General features: G+C 37.6%; 1 protein-coding gene across 1 annotated transcript; it reads left to right on the forward strand.

The window, feature by feature from the left end:
- Window positions 1-6,405: 6,405 nt before the first annotated feature.
- On the forward strand, window positions 6,406-8,229 carry LOC118682951 (uncharacterized). The gene is made up of 3 exons (XM_070106529.1): window positions 6,406-6,486; window positions 6,556-7,967; window positions 8,032-8,229. Exons 1-2 carry the CDS (start codon window positions 6,406-6,408, stop codon window positions 7,810-7,812), a joined length of 1,338 nt encoding a protein of 445 aa, XP_069962630.1. The 3' UTR covers window positions 7,813-7,967; window positions 8,032-8,229.
- The last annotated feature ends 6,033 nt before the right edge of the window (window positions 8,230-14,262 follow it).

Below are 14,262 nucleotides of genomic sequence, written 5' to 3' on the forward strand. Positions count from 1 at the left end.
CATCACTAATATGAATTATTTTAAATTTGTAAAAGAATTTTAAGGTTTTATTTGAAAATGATTTAGAAAATGGAATTTATATAGGGAAATTTTGCCTTTTAGAGAGCAAAGTTTGGACAAAATCTCATTTTAAATGAAAAATGTATACCGTAAATAAATATGCGCATTAAAATTTGAAAGCAACACATTTAGGCTATCGAACTGCATATAAAATGGTTGGTTAAGTTAAATATTTGATTTTTAGTAAATTAAATAAACTTAAAAGTTTGTCCGTTGGAGATGTTAAATTGCACTGGATCGTTCTATTTTGTTACTCATATTTTCACCTCGCTTCTCAATTTAAGAAGGTATAGCAATTTGTAGGTATTTCTTCATCTATAAATTAGTGCATAAAGTGTATATTTAATTAATATAAAACAGGAATTTATAAAAGTGAAAATGTCTGAAACAATTGCTGTTGCGAATATTAGCTCTCCGGTAGCCGGATCTTCTGCTATTTCTGAGAAAAAAGTTGCTGCTAAAAAAACAGTGAAGCCAAAAAAGCCTTCAGTCGCTCCTACTCATCCCCCAACTCAACAAATGGTTGATGCATCAATTAAGAATTTAAAGGAACGTGGTGGCTCATCACTTTTGGCTATTAAAAAATACATCAGTGCTACATACAAATGTGATTCTCAAAAATTAGCACCATTTATTAAGCGATATTTGAAATCGGCTGTTACTAGTGGTAAACTTATTCAAACTAAAGGAAAGGGTGCATCCGGTTCGTTTAAATTATCAGTGGCTGCCAATAAATCAAGTAAATCCGGTGAAGGTAAATCGAAGTCAAAAGCGGTAAAATCTATCGAGAAGAAGCCCAAAAAGAAATCGACAGATGGTGTAGCGTCAAAAAAGAAGGCAGCGGTTGGCGGTAAGAAAATAAGTGGCGAGAAAAAAGTGAAGAAAACTGTTACTAGCAAGAAAACAGCGGAGAAGAAGAAAAGTGAAAAAGCCAAAACGAAAGATGCAAAAAAGACTGGATCAGTTAAAGCCAAACCAGCTAAAGCTAAATCGTCTCCGAATAAAGCAAAGGCATTAAAAGCTAAAACACCTAGTGTCAAAACCAAGAAAGCAGCGGTCAATAAGAAACCGGTCACCAAGAAAGCGCCAACTAAAAAGTAAAACCTAGGTAAATATAAAAAAAAAAAATTATGTGGCGAATAAGAAATAAAATAAGCCCTTTTCAGGGCTACAAAAATTCTTAACATATCGATCAGAAATGGATTTTTATCAAAAACACACGGACATCATATAAATATTTAAACTACGTGTCACGTTTATATCTCATTTGTGTTAAAAGTAAAACAATTCATACATAAAAAAAAAAATATATATATTTCTAAACATAATCATGCGTACAAAATTCAAAAAAAAATTATATATACATATGTTATATTAATAATTATAATTTTCAGTAAAATGCCTAATGAATTTTCCATTCATTATTTTTTCAATTGACAATCATTTTCAAAATTAAATCTCAAGTATTTGAAATTTCGCCTTTAATCGGAAAAAATCTTTTCATTATATTGAATAGTATTAAATACCACAGTAAAGCGTGGCCGGACCTACATGTATACTCATATTTCATATCTCTTTGTTGATTTATATCTTGTGGCCCTGAAAAGGGCCTTTTTGCTAGTCGTTATAAAAATCATTTGAACAAATTACTTGGAACTTGTGTATTTAGTGACAGCTTTGGTACCTTCGCTCACAGCATGTTTAGCTAATTCACCAGGCAAAAGTAAACGAACAGCAGTTTGGATTTCGCGACTAGTGATAGTTGAACGTTTGTTGTAGTGAGCTAAACGCGATGCTTCGGCAGCGATACGCTCAAAAATATCATTTACAAAACTGTTCATGATACTCATGGCTTTTGACGAAATACCCGTATCTGGATGTACTTGTTTCAACACTTTATAAATGTAAATAGCATAACTTTCCTTCCTCTTGCGCTTCTTCTTCTTGTCATTTTTAGTAATATTCTTTTGGGCTTTACCAGCCTTCTTCGCTGCTTTTCCACTAGTTTTAGGAGGCATGTTTTTTTTCACTTCACTTTTTCACTTAAACTTTTCGAAATAAGTTACTCTACTCATCATATAGCATTTTTATTGACAAACTGTTCGAGTAATCGGACAAACCGACACGAAGCCGAATGGATGTAGAAGTCAATGAAATGAAAAAGTATATAATCAGCAGTGTGTTAGTAGAATTTTAATAAAGTGAATTGTGCAGTGCAGTGTGGATAGTGAAAATTAATTTTTATTTTCTTTTGGTGTATTAAATAAGTATATAGAAAATGTCTGGGCGTGGTAAAGGAGGTAAAGTGAAGGGAAAAGCAAAGTCGCGTTCAAATCGTGCTGGTCTTCAATTTCCCGTCGGACGTATACACCGTTTGTTGCGCAAAGGCAATTATGCCGAACGTGTTGGTGCTGGTGCTCCCGTATATTTAGCTGCTGTTATGGAATATTTGGCTGCTGAAGTTCTTGAATTGGCTGGTAATGCTGCCCGTGATAACAAAAAGACTAGAATAATTCCACGTCATTTACAATTGGCCATCCGTAATGACGAAGAATTGAATAAATTATTATCTGGAGTGACTATTGCTCAAGGTGGTGTTTTGCCAAACATTCAAGCTGTACTTTTACCAAAGAAGACTGAGAAAAAAGCATAAATTTGTATCTCGACGAGTCTTATTATTAACATACTATCTAAACACAAGAATAAAATCGTCCTTTTCAGGACGACAAACTATTTACATTCAAAGAGATTGATATTATTTTCTAAAAAACTACATACTCGTATATACTTTTATATATATATTTCGCTAAAATTTTTATTTAATTTAATATAATGCACAGTAAATATTTTTATATGTAAAGTACGTTTGTAACAAAACTTGACTAGTTATACAAAACCGGTTGCATACGATACACATATAATAATACATGAATGTGTTAGTATAGTATACACAGTCATCTGTACATACAGCGTACGGTACAGTATAGTAGGTAGGCAATTACGAAAAACACTAGATGCGTATGGTGGTACACATGTACAGTTCTGTGCATTGTGTGTTTTCGAAATTAAATTCATTTTTATCTACAATAAATATATAAATTTTTGATCTTTCGTTGAGAAATTGTGGTCCTGAAAAGGACCGTTTGGATATATATCTTCTTCAATTCAATTAAGCACGTTCTCCGCGAATACGTCTGGCTAATTGAATATCTTTTGGCATAATTGTGACACGCTTTGCGTGAATGGCGCACAAATTTGTATCCTCAAACAAACCGACCAAATATGCTTCACTTGCTTCTTGTAGAGCCATAACAGCAGAACTTTGGAAACGTAAATCTGTTTTGAAATCTTGAGCAATTTCTCGTACTAAACGTTGAAATGGTAATTTGCGGATTAATAGTTCTGTACTTTTTTGGTAACGACGAATTTCACGTAATGCCACTGTACCGGGACGATAACGATGAGGTTTCTTAACACCACCAGTTGCAGGAGCACTTTTACGAGCTGCTTTGGTTGCCAATTGTTTACGTGGGGCTTTACCACCAGTCGATTTACGGGCTGTTTGTTTTGTACGAGCCATTTTTTTTTTATTACACTTTTTTAATCAAACACTCACTACACTCACTGCACTAATATATCTTTCTATACACCAATAATATGTGTACAAGTAATAAAATGCTTAATAACGTTTCAAAAGTTCATATTATCGGGGTGGATTGTTGTTTAGCTATATTCATGTGTTAGAAATTTCTATATATAGGTAAGCCACATTGATTGTTGTAAATTTTTGTATATATACACGTACAATACCTTAGTTCTCACAGACATCTATAGAGCGTGCAGTGTTCAAGAAGTAAAAGTGTTGAAGTGTTAAAAGTGTAAAAGTAGAAAATGACTGGTCGCGGCAAAGGTGGAAAAGGCTTGGGTAAAGGTGGTGCTAAGCGTCATCGTAAAGTTTTACGTGATAATCCAGGGAATTACTAAGCCTGCTATTCGGCGTTTGGCTCGTCGTGGAGGTGTAAAACGTATATCTGGTTTAATATATGAAGAAACACGTGGTGTCTTAAAAGTATTTTTGGAGAATGTTATCCGTGATGCAGTCACCTATACTGAGCACGCTAAAAGGAAGACAGTTACAGCAATGGATGTTGTATATGCTTTGAAGAGACAAGGACGTACCTTGTATGGATTCGGCGGTTAAACCATTTTTACTATCAAATATGAAAATCTAACAAAACGGTCCTTTTCAGGACCACGATATACATTAAACGAAGATACAAAATAATGATAAATTAACAGAAAAATAATAAATATTTACGTATTTATACGTAATGTAGTAAAAATTCTTAATTTGCATGTAGTTAGCTTTAATCTAACTGAATATTATTTATTAAATACCCATATACGGGTATATATGTATTGCATTTATGTTATTTATGGGAAAGTATGTAGGCTTCGAAATAACGGAATATGAATAGATATAAAAATTATATTATCTACAGACCTATGTATGTATGTATGTACATATGTTAGTAATTTAATATTATATTACTACTAATATACATTTGAGCTGAAATTTATGCAACAAAATATTTTCAAATTGTGAATTCATCGCATAAAACCGCTTTTTGTTTTCATACCATTATTATACTTCACTTAAGTTGAAAACCATATATATAATCTTGATAGTTAATGAATAGCAGCAGAAAGGCCTAGCGGTAACCTCAAGTTATTTGATTATTTTTTATTTATATTTATTTCGTAACGAAAATATGTTAATACTTGTTTACATCATCACTAATATGAATTATTTTAAATTTGTAAAAGAATTTTAAGGTTTTATTTGAAAATGATTGAGAAAATGGAATTTATATAGGGAAATTTTGCCTTTTAGAGAGCAAAGTTTGGACAAAATCTCATTTTAAATGAAAAATGTATACCGTAAATAAATATGCGCATTAAAATTTGAAAGCAACACATTTAGGCTATCGAACTGCATATAAAATGGTTGGTTAAGTTAAATATTTGATTTTTAGTAAATTAAATAAACTTAAAAGTTTGTCCGTTGGAGATGTTAAATTGCACTGGATCGTTCTATTTTGTTACTCATATTTTCACCTCGCTTCTCAATTTAAGAAGGTATAGCAATTTGTAGGTATTTCTTCATCTATAAATTAGTGCATAAAGTGTATATTTAATTAATATAAAACAGGAATTTATAAAAGTGAAAATGTCTGAAACAATTGCTGTTGCGAATATTAGCTCTCCGGTAGCCGGATCTTCTGCTATTTCTGAGAAAAAAGTTGCTGCTAAAAAAACAGTGAAGCCAAAAAAGCCTTCAGTCGCTCCTACTCATCCCCCAACTCAACAAATGGTTGATGCATCAATTAAGAATTTAAAGGAACGTGGTGGCTCATCACTTTTGGCTATTAAAAAATACATCAGTGCTACATACAAATGTGATTCTCAAAAATTAGCACCATTTATTAAGCGATATTTGAAATCGGCTGTTACTAGTGGTAAACTTATTCAAACTAAAGGAAAGGGTGCATCCGGTTCGTTTAAATTATCAGTGGCTGCCAATAAATCAAGTAAATCCGGTGAAGGTAAATCGAAGTCAAAAGCGGTAAAATCTATCGAGAAGAAGCCCAAAAAGAAATCGACAGATGGTTGGCGGTAAGAAAATAAGTGGCGAGAAAAAAGTGAAGAAAACTGTTACTAGCAAGGAAACAGCGGAGAAGAAGAAAAGTGAAAAAGCCAAAACGAAAGATGCAAAAAAGACTGGATCAGTTAAAGCCAAACCAGCTAAAGCTAAATCGTCTCCGAATAAAGCAAAGGCATTAAAAGCTAAAACACCTAGTGTCAAAACCAAGAAAGCAGCGGTCAATAAGAAACCGGTCACCAAGAAAGCGCCAACTAAAAAGTAAAACCTAGGTAAATATAAAAAAAAAAATTATGTGGCGAATAAGAAATAAAATAAGCCCTTTTCAGGGCTACAAAAATTCTTAACATATCGATCAGAAATGGATTTTTATCAAAAACACACGGACATCATATAAATATTTAAACTGCGTGTCACGTTTATATCTCATTTGTGTTAAAAGTAAAACAATTCATAAATAAAATAAAATATATTTCTAAACATAATCACAAAATTAAGTATCTATCAAAATCAAGTATTTGAAATTTCGCCTTTAATCGGAAAAAATCTTTTCATTATATTGAATAGTATTAAATACCACAGCGCCCTCCGTAATAAGATAGCCTTACTTGCGCAACGGGGACTTGCGCAACGGGGGCTATGCGCAAGTGGTCATACGTTCCCCCACACTCGTGGGACCAACAATGAACCCAAACGCAAACAAACAAAAACAACAAACAAAAAATCGGAGAGAGCCCGGATCTCCAAGAAAAAAGCCGGAGGGAGCGAGTTGCTCCCATAAAAGAGCAGCATTTGGAGCAAGCTCAACAAACACGAAGAGGACATGAGCGAAGCTTGGTCCTGATGACAAGGCAAGCAGTAGTAAAAGGGCAGAAGCTAAAGCTGGCCCACAGAAAGTGGTAGCGCCGGAGGCAGCCAGACCCAAACCCTGCGGCCAAAACACGCCTGAGAAGCAAGGGGAGGGAGGAGATGCCAAAGGGGCTGCTGCTGGAAGTGCATCTGCCAGGGAGTGGCCTGCATTTAGTATGCAGGACCCGACAAAGGCAAAGTATGCGGAGAGACGACGCGCCGCATACTTACTAAGGTTGGTAGAGCTAAAGCCGCCAACGAAAGAGGAGCTAACGAAGGAGCTCCAAGCATCGATTGACTGCGCGAGAGCAGTCATACCCAACTTCAAGTTGGAGCCGCCGGTAAAGGCAGCCAAGCGACAGGGGTCAGCTGAAGAGGCAAAGCCGTCAGCAAAGAGACCGAAGACCAAGGGTGTAACGCCCGCAAAATCATTTGCAGAAGTGGCCCGGAACCGAATTGTCATTGGCGTTCTGGATGAGGGAGATCCCGAAGGAAGAATCCCCAGAGCCCAATGGAAATGGGTGCAGGCTGCGCTGACAAATGTGGCGCTGGAAGTGCTATTAAGCAATCCGGGTCCGCCACCGTCATGCGCAGATGCCGGCTGGTACCAGGGCCAGATCAAAATGATTGCTTGCGATGACGAGAGATCGGTCGCTCTATACAAAGCTGCTATAGCCAAGGTGGGAGAGGTATACCCCGGGGCAAAATTGGTAGCAGTGGACAAGAAGGACATACCATCCAGAACAAGGACAAGGGTATGGATTCCGGCTACACCATCACAGCCGGACCAAATTATGCAGCTCATAAGAGCCTGCAACCCGAGCCTACCCACGGAAGGGTGGAAGTATGTCAAGACATTTGATGACAGCGTAGCAGAATCTGGCGTGGAGACCAAAAGGGCCACGATGCAGATTCTGCTGTTATTAACGAAAGAATCCATCGAACCGCTGGCGAAAAGTGGCGGGGAGATAAATTACGGGTTCACGAAAGTAAGGATAACGCCTTACAAGTCGGACGCCGATGCTGCAGACCATCTGGCATCGGGGAAAGAGTTATGCGAAGTAGAGGAAGATCCGATGGAGTCCTCGAGCGACGCGGAAAGCATGGAGCAAGGTGAGTGTTCTTCTTCCGGGTCTGAGCTTGCGGCCAGACTCTCAAGCTTGTATACTGAGAAAGAGCTTTTAAGTGACTCTCAGGAAGACGCAGACATAACAATAGTTAATGCGTCTTCTACAAATTAATCTCCATCATAGCAAACTAGCTTCAGCAGCCCTAATTAACCGCGTGGCAATGGAACAGCCTGAATTTGTCCTCATTCAGGAGCCATGGGTTAATGGAGGGCGTATTTGCGGACTGAGGACGCCGAACTATAAGTTGCTGATGGCTAACTGTGAAGGTAAACTCAGAGCCTGCATAATGGCAAAGAAAAACCTTAATGTTTTTATATTACATAATTACAGCAACAACGACACAGCAGCAGTAAGCTGGGAAACGGGCTCAAGCAGTTACCGGCTAGTGTCGTGCTATATGCCGTATGAGCAGGAGCTGGTGCCACCTCTGATGGTAAAAGAGGTGGTACGGGATAGCGAGGCATCCAAGTGCATGACGATACTTAGATGCGACTCAAATGCGCATCACGCAATCTGGGGCAGCACAGATGTAAACGACAGAGGTGAGTGTCTCTTTAATTACCTACTAGGTACTAAATTACTGGTGTGTAATAAGGGAAGCACTCCAACATTTATTACAAGAAACCGACAAGAAGTGCTGGATATCACACTTGTGTCGGAAGAACTAATTGACAGGGTAACCCAATGGAGGGTTCTCGAAGAACATTCCTTTTCGGATCACCGATATATCGAATGTACAATAGAGGAAAGGGCCGATAGAGGCATTAACTTTAGGAATCATAGGAGAACGAACTGGCAGGTGCACATGCAAGAGCTAGAGAAACGTATCCCTATGATTCTACCGTTTCAGCCCAATAGCAAAGAGGATCTAGATATCCTCGTTAATCGACTCACGGAATCGTGCCGGCAAGCACTAGAAGTGGCTTGTCCAATAACACGAAGCAGGGGTAGAATAAGGCCCCCCTGGTGGTCTCTAGAACTTAAAAAGCTACAAAAAGAATGCAGAAAGCAGTTCAATTTAGCTAAGCAATCCCAAGGCGAGTCAGGCTGGGATTATTATTACAACCTCCTTAGGTCATACAAAAAGGAAGTTAGGAGAGCAAAAAGAAATTCATGGAAATCGTTTTGCAACGACATCGAGAACACGGCGGAAGCGTCTCGACTTAGGAAAATAATGGCACAATCGGTGCATAGTATCGGATATCTTCAGAAGCCAGACCGAAGTTGGACGGTATCCAGTGAAGAGTCCTTGGGGCTACTAATGGATACCCACTTCCCAGGCAGCTCTGAAAGCCATACTGCAGAAAATACTCAAGACAGTGGAACAGAAATGAGCCCCACTCTCATAAACATAGTGTCAGAAAGCAACGTACGCTGGGCAATAAACAGCTTTAAGCCTTTCAAGTCGCCGGGATCAGACGGTATATTCGGCTCAATTGCAGCAGTCGCAGAACTACATAATGAATTGGCTAATTGCCATTCTTAAGGGGGCGCTGCAATTAAACTACATCCCTTCGCTTTGGAGGGAGGTCAAGGTGATATACATACCAAAGGCAGGCAAAAGCTCGCATACAAGTCCAAAGGACTTCAGGCCAATTAGCCTCTCCTCTTTCCTGTTAAAAATCCTGGAAAGACTAATAGAATTACATATAAGAAATAAACTGAAACCAGAAAAGTTGGCTGGTTCGCAGCATGCGTATTCTAAAGGAAAATCCACAGAAACAGCACTAAGCACTGTGGTGGCGGAGATTGAAAAATCTCTGGAAGTCAAAGAATACACTCTATTTGCCTTCTTAGACATAGAAGGAGCCTTCAATAATATCCAGCCTAGGGCCATACTGAGTGCGCTTAAGGATCTGGACATCTCTGAACCTCTCAGGAAATTAATTGAACAGATGCTCACGAGCAGGTCAATAATTTCAACGATGGGAGCGTCAACGATGTGCAGATCTGTCCAAAGAGGTACACCTCAAGGAGGCGTGTTACCCCCACTTCTCTGGGTCCTGACAATGAATAAGTTGCTGATGGATCTAGAAAAGAAGGGGGTACATGTTGTGGCCTACGCTGACGATGTGCCAGTATCAGTCAGAGGCAAATTTCCGAATACTCTCGCAGACCTTATGCAAATGATATTGGACGATATAAATCACTGGGCAGTATCGTGCGGATTAAATTTAAATGCTGGTAAGACAGAGCTCGTATTGTTCACCAGAAAACATAATGCTCCAGAAGTTACGGCGCCAATAATAAATAGTTGCAGACTAACAATTGGAGATAAGGCAAGCTACCTGGGACTAATCTTAGACAGGAAGCTTTCTTGGAAACAAAACTTAGATGCTAGGGTAAAGAAGGCAGCCACAGCACTCTACACCTGTAAAAGGATGGTGGGCCCCAAGTGGGGACTTACACCTCGGGTAACTTATTGGCTCTATACAGCAGTTGTCAGACCAATCATGACATACGGTATATTGGTATGGTGGCCAATAATGGAAAAGAAATACGCGGTAAAGCGTATGGAAAGCATACAGAGAGCAGCCAGTATATGCATTAGTGGAGCTCTTAGAACAACGCCAAGCCAGGCTCTTAACGTCATTCTACATTTACTGCCAACAGACCTGTTCTGTAAACAAGTGGCGGCAAAGTCAGCTCTTAGACTGAGGGAATCCTCCCAACTAGTCGCATGCAACAAGGGACATTCAAGGATACTCAGTATATTCCCGTTCCTACCCAAAACCACGGATTTCCACAATCCAATAGAACGGATGCTAAATTCGGTCCACAATATTGCCTTCCCCACAAGAGATGAGTGGAAAAGGGGCGAGGTGGACAGGAATACAGGAATTAGCATCTACACGGATGGATCCAAACTGGATCATCGAGTGGGAGGTGGTGTCTTTTGCGCAACATTAAACACCAATATCGCCTTCCGTTTGCCAGATCACTGCAGTGTCTTCCAGGCGGAGATCACAGCAATTAAAGAAAGCCTAGTGGTATTGACAAAAAGTGTGCTCACAACAAGGAGCATATATATATACACGGATAGCCAAGCGGCCTTGAAATCACTCAAGTCTCCAATGGTCTCATCCAAGCTAGTGAAAGATTGTCTTGATCTATTAGAGGATCTGACATCCTACTTCACAATAAACCTGCAATGGGTTCCAGGACATAGCGATATTCCTGGTAACTGCGAAGCAGATGAACTAGCCAGAATAGGCACCACTTTGCAACTAACCCCTGAAAAAGAAGGTATCTTTATGCCTCTGGCAACTTGCAAACACTTAATCAGCGAACATGCTATACATATAGCTGAGTCTCGGTGGAGACAATCAATAACCAGCAGACTAACGTGGCAGGAATGGAGCGTGAGTCGCACAAACCGACTACTAAAATTTAAAAGGAATGATATAAGAACTCTGATAGGAGTGCTAACAGGTCACTGCCTAATTGGAAGACATGCAAGTAGGCTAGGTGTACCATACAATGACTATTGTAGAAGCTGTCAAGAAGTAGAGGAAGAGGAGACTGTAAAGCATCTTCTATGCGAATGTAAAGCTCTATATAGGAAAAGAATCGCAACTATCGGTCGTGGATTCCTTGACGACGTATCAGAAGTTGCTAATATAAAATTATTTGTACTGATGAACTTCATCAGGAGCACAGGTTGGTTCAGACAGGAGACGATAGAGTGAGGGAACATTAGTCCCGGTGGTATCACAATGGGCCTCCTATAGGCCTAGGTGCGTCATTGGACAGCCACTCAACCTACCTACCTACCTAAATACCACAGTAAAGCGTGGCCGGACCTACATGTATATACATATGTACAATATGTATACTCATATTTCATATCTCTTTGTCGCGTTCAAATCGTGCTGGTCTTCAATTTCCCGTCGGACGTATACACCGTTTGTTGCGCAAAGGCAATTATGCCGAACGTGTTGGTGCTCCCGTATATTTAGCTGCTGTTATGGAATATTTGACTGCTGAAGTTCTTGAATTGGCTGGTAATGCTGCCCGTGATAACAAAAAGACTAGAATAATTCCACGTCATTTACAATTGGCCATTCGTAATGACGAAGAATTGAATAAAGTATTATCTGGAGTGACTATTGCTCAAGGTGGTGTTTTGTCAAACATTCAAGCTGTACTTTTACCAAAGAAGACTGAGAAAAAAGCATAAATTTGTATCTCGACGAGTCTTATTATTAACATACTATCTAAACACAAGAATAAAACCGTCCTTTTCAGGACGACAAACTATTTACATTCAAAGAGATTGATATTATTTTCTAAAAAACTACATACTCGTATATACTTTTATATATATATTTCGCTAAAATTTTTATTTAATTTAATATAATGCACAGTAAATATTTTTATATGTAAAGTACGTTTGTAACAAAACTTGACTAGTTATACAAAACCGGTTGCATACGATACACATATAATAATACATGAATGTGTTAGTATAGTATACACAGTCATCTGTACATACAGCGTACGGTATAGTATAGTAGGTAGGCAATTACGAAAAACACTAGATGCGTATGGTGGTACATGTACAGTTCTGTGCATTGTGTGTTTTCGAAATTAAATTCATTTTTATCTACAATAAATATATAAATTTTTGATCTTTCGTTGAGAAATTGTGGTCCTGAAAAGGACCGTTTGGATATATATCTTCTTCAATTCAATTAAGCACGTTCTCCGCGAATACGTCTGGCTAATTGAATATCTTTTGGCATAATTGTGACACGCTTTGCGTGAATGGCGCACAAATTTGTATCCTCAAACAAACCGACCAAATATGCTTCACTTGCTTCTTGTAGAGCCATAACAGCAGAACTTTGGAAACGTAAATCTGTTTTGAAATCTTGAGTAATTTCTCGTACTAAACGTTGAAATGGTAATTTGCGGATTAATAGTTCTGTACTTTTTTGGTAACGACGAATTTCACGTAATGCCACTGTACCGGGACGATAACGATGAGGTTTCTTAACACCACCAGTTGCAGGAGCACTTTTACGAATGTTATGTATAATTGTCTCATTTGTGTAAATACGTATAAATAAGGGAAAATACAATAAACCTATAACATATTAACATATTGCCTTCAAAAATTGAATTATCTCAGGAAGTAAAATATGCTATTAAAGTAATTGAATTAAGATATACTACTAAAATAAAAAAATAAATAAAATTTAAGTTTCATATGTTTTAGGATTCGAACGTACATGCTTGTATTCGGATTGAGCTTAAGTCCTTCACGCTTACGACCTGAGCCACTACAAAAGTGGAAACGCGACCGTTTTAGCCATAGTTTTATTATTACCCTTTGTTCAATAAGCTTGCTTACGCAACGCAAATACAAAAGTTGGAAAAATTGCATATTAAATGTTTATTTTATTACGAATGCGGGAGTTTTTGCCAGTAATCCTCCTTTTAAATTTAAAAAGCTTTTCTTAATCATACATTTTGCCATATTAATTAAAATTGAAAACATAAATCTAAATAGGTATGCGCACCAATTTTTCATTCCTTGTGTCTATTTATAACCTTTTCTCCGTTTCGGACATGGCGTGGTGTATTTCTCTTTTTCGAAGTTATATTTTTCGATGTTCCCCATCTGGAACTACAAATTAGTACTCAAAAAGATTTCATATAACATTTGCGCCTTTTCTATTCATTTAGATTCTATGACAAAAGTATATAAGATATGTACACTCATTACTTCATGTGAAATCTCCGTTGACACGGTCAACCAATGATCGAAGCTCACGTTTTTTGCTTTCATGTCAAAGATTTAATGTGTCGAAGGACTGACGCGACGACAAAGCGTCACCACATTGTGTTGTTGGTAGAAAATCCGAGATGTGCCGGAAAAATAAACGAACGCTCGCCGATTGTTATCTCTTCCCTTGCCGCTCTAACAGCTTTGCCAACAAATCATTGTAAATATGTATGTTTATATATAAACTTGCATACATATTGAGGTAGATTATGACGAGCCACGGAAAAATATTTTAGAATTGTAAAATATTTAAAATCCACAGAAGCTTTGTTGCCACTTTTCTCACTCTTTTCTGTGCTTTGTGGGTTTGTAGGTTTTGTCACTTTTCCCTTCTAGAGGGAACAACAGAAAGTTGTTCAATTTATGATTTCTAGCTTTTGCCATCGTCGCGAAAAGACGCATATTTGTACATAAGTATGTATGTACATGTACATACAAAAATTATTAATTTTGTAAGAATTGAAATTAGAAAATTATTAAAAAACTAAAATATATTTTTTTGCATAATCTTTGCATTTTATCATGCCACATTTGTACAAAAAAACATATTTTATCAATTTTTCATCATAAAAATCGTTTATATGACAAAAAATAATCAGTCGTATATTGTCCAAAGTATATAATTTTTATACTCTCGCAACATGTTGCTACAAGTATAATAGTTTTGTTCACCTAACGGTTGTTTGTATCATCTAAAACTAATCGAGTTAGATATAGCGTTATATGTATATATAAATGCACCGTATATATAAAGGCACCGTATATATAAA

This window comes from Bactrocera oleae, chromosome 3 (assembly GCF_042242935.1).
Source record: "Bactrocera oleae isolate idBacOlea1 chromosome 3, idBacOlea1, whole genome shotgun sequence".
Classification (NCBI taxonomy): domain Eukaryota; kingdom Metazoa; phylum Arthropoda; class Insecta; order Diptera; family Tephritidae; genus Bactrocera; species Bactrocera oleae.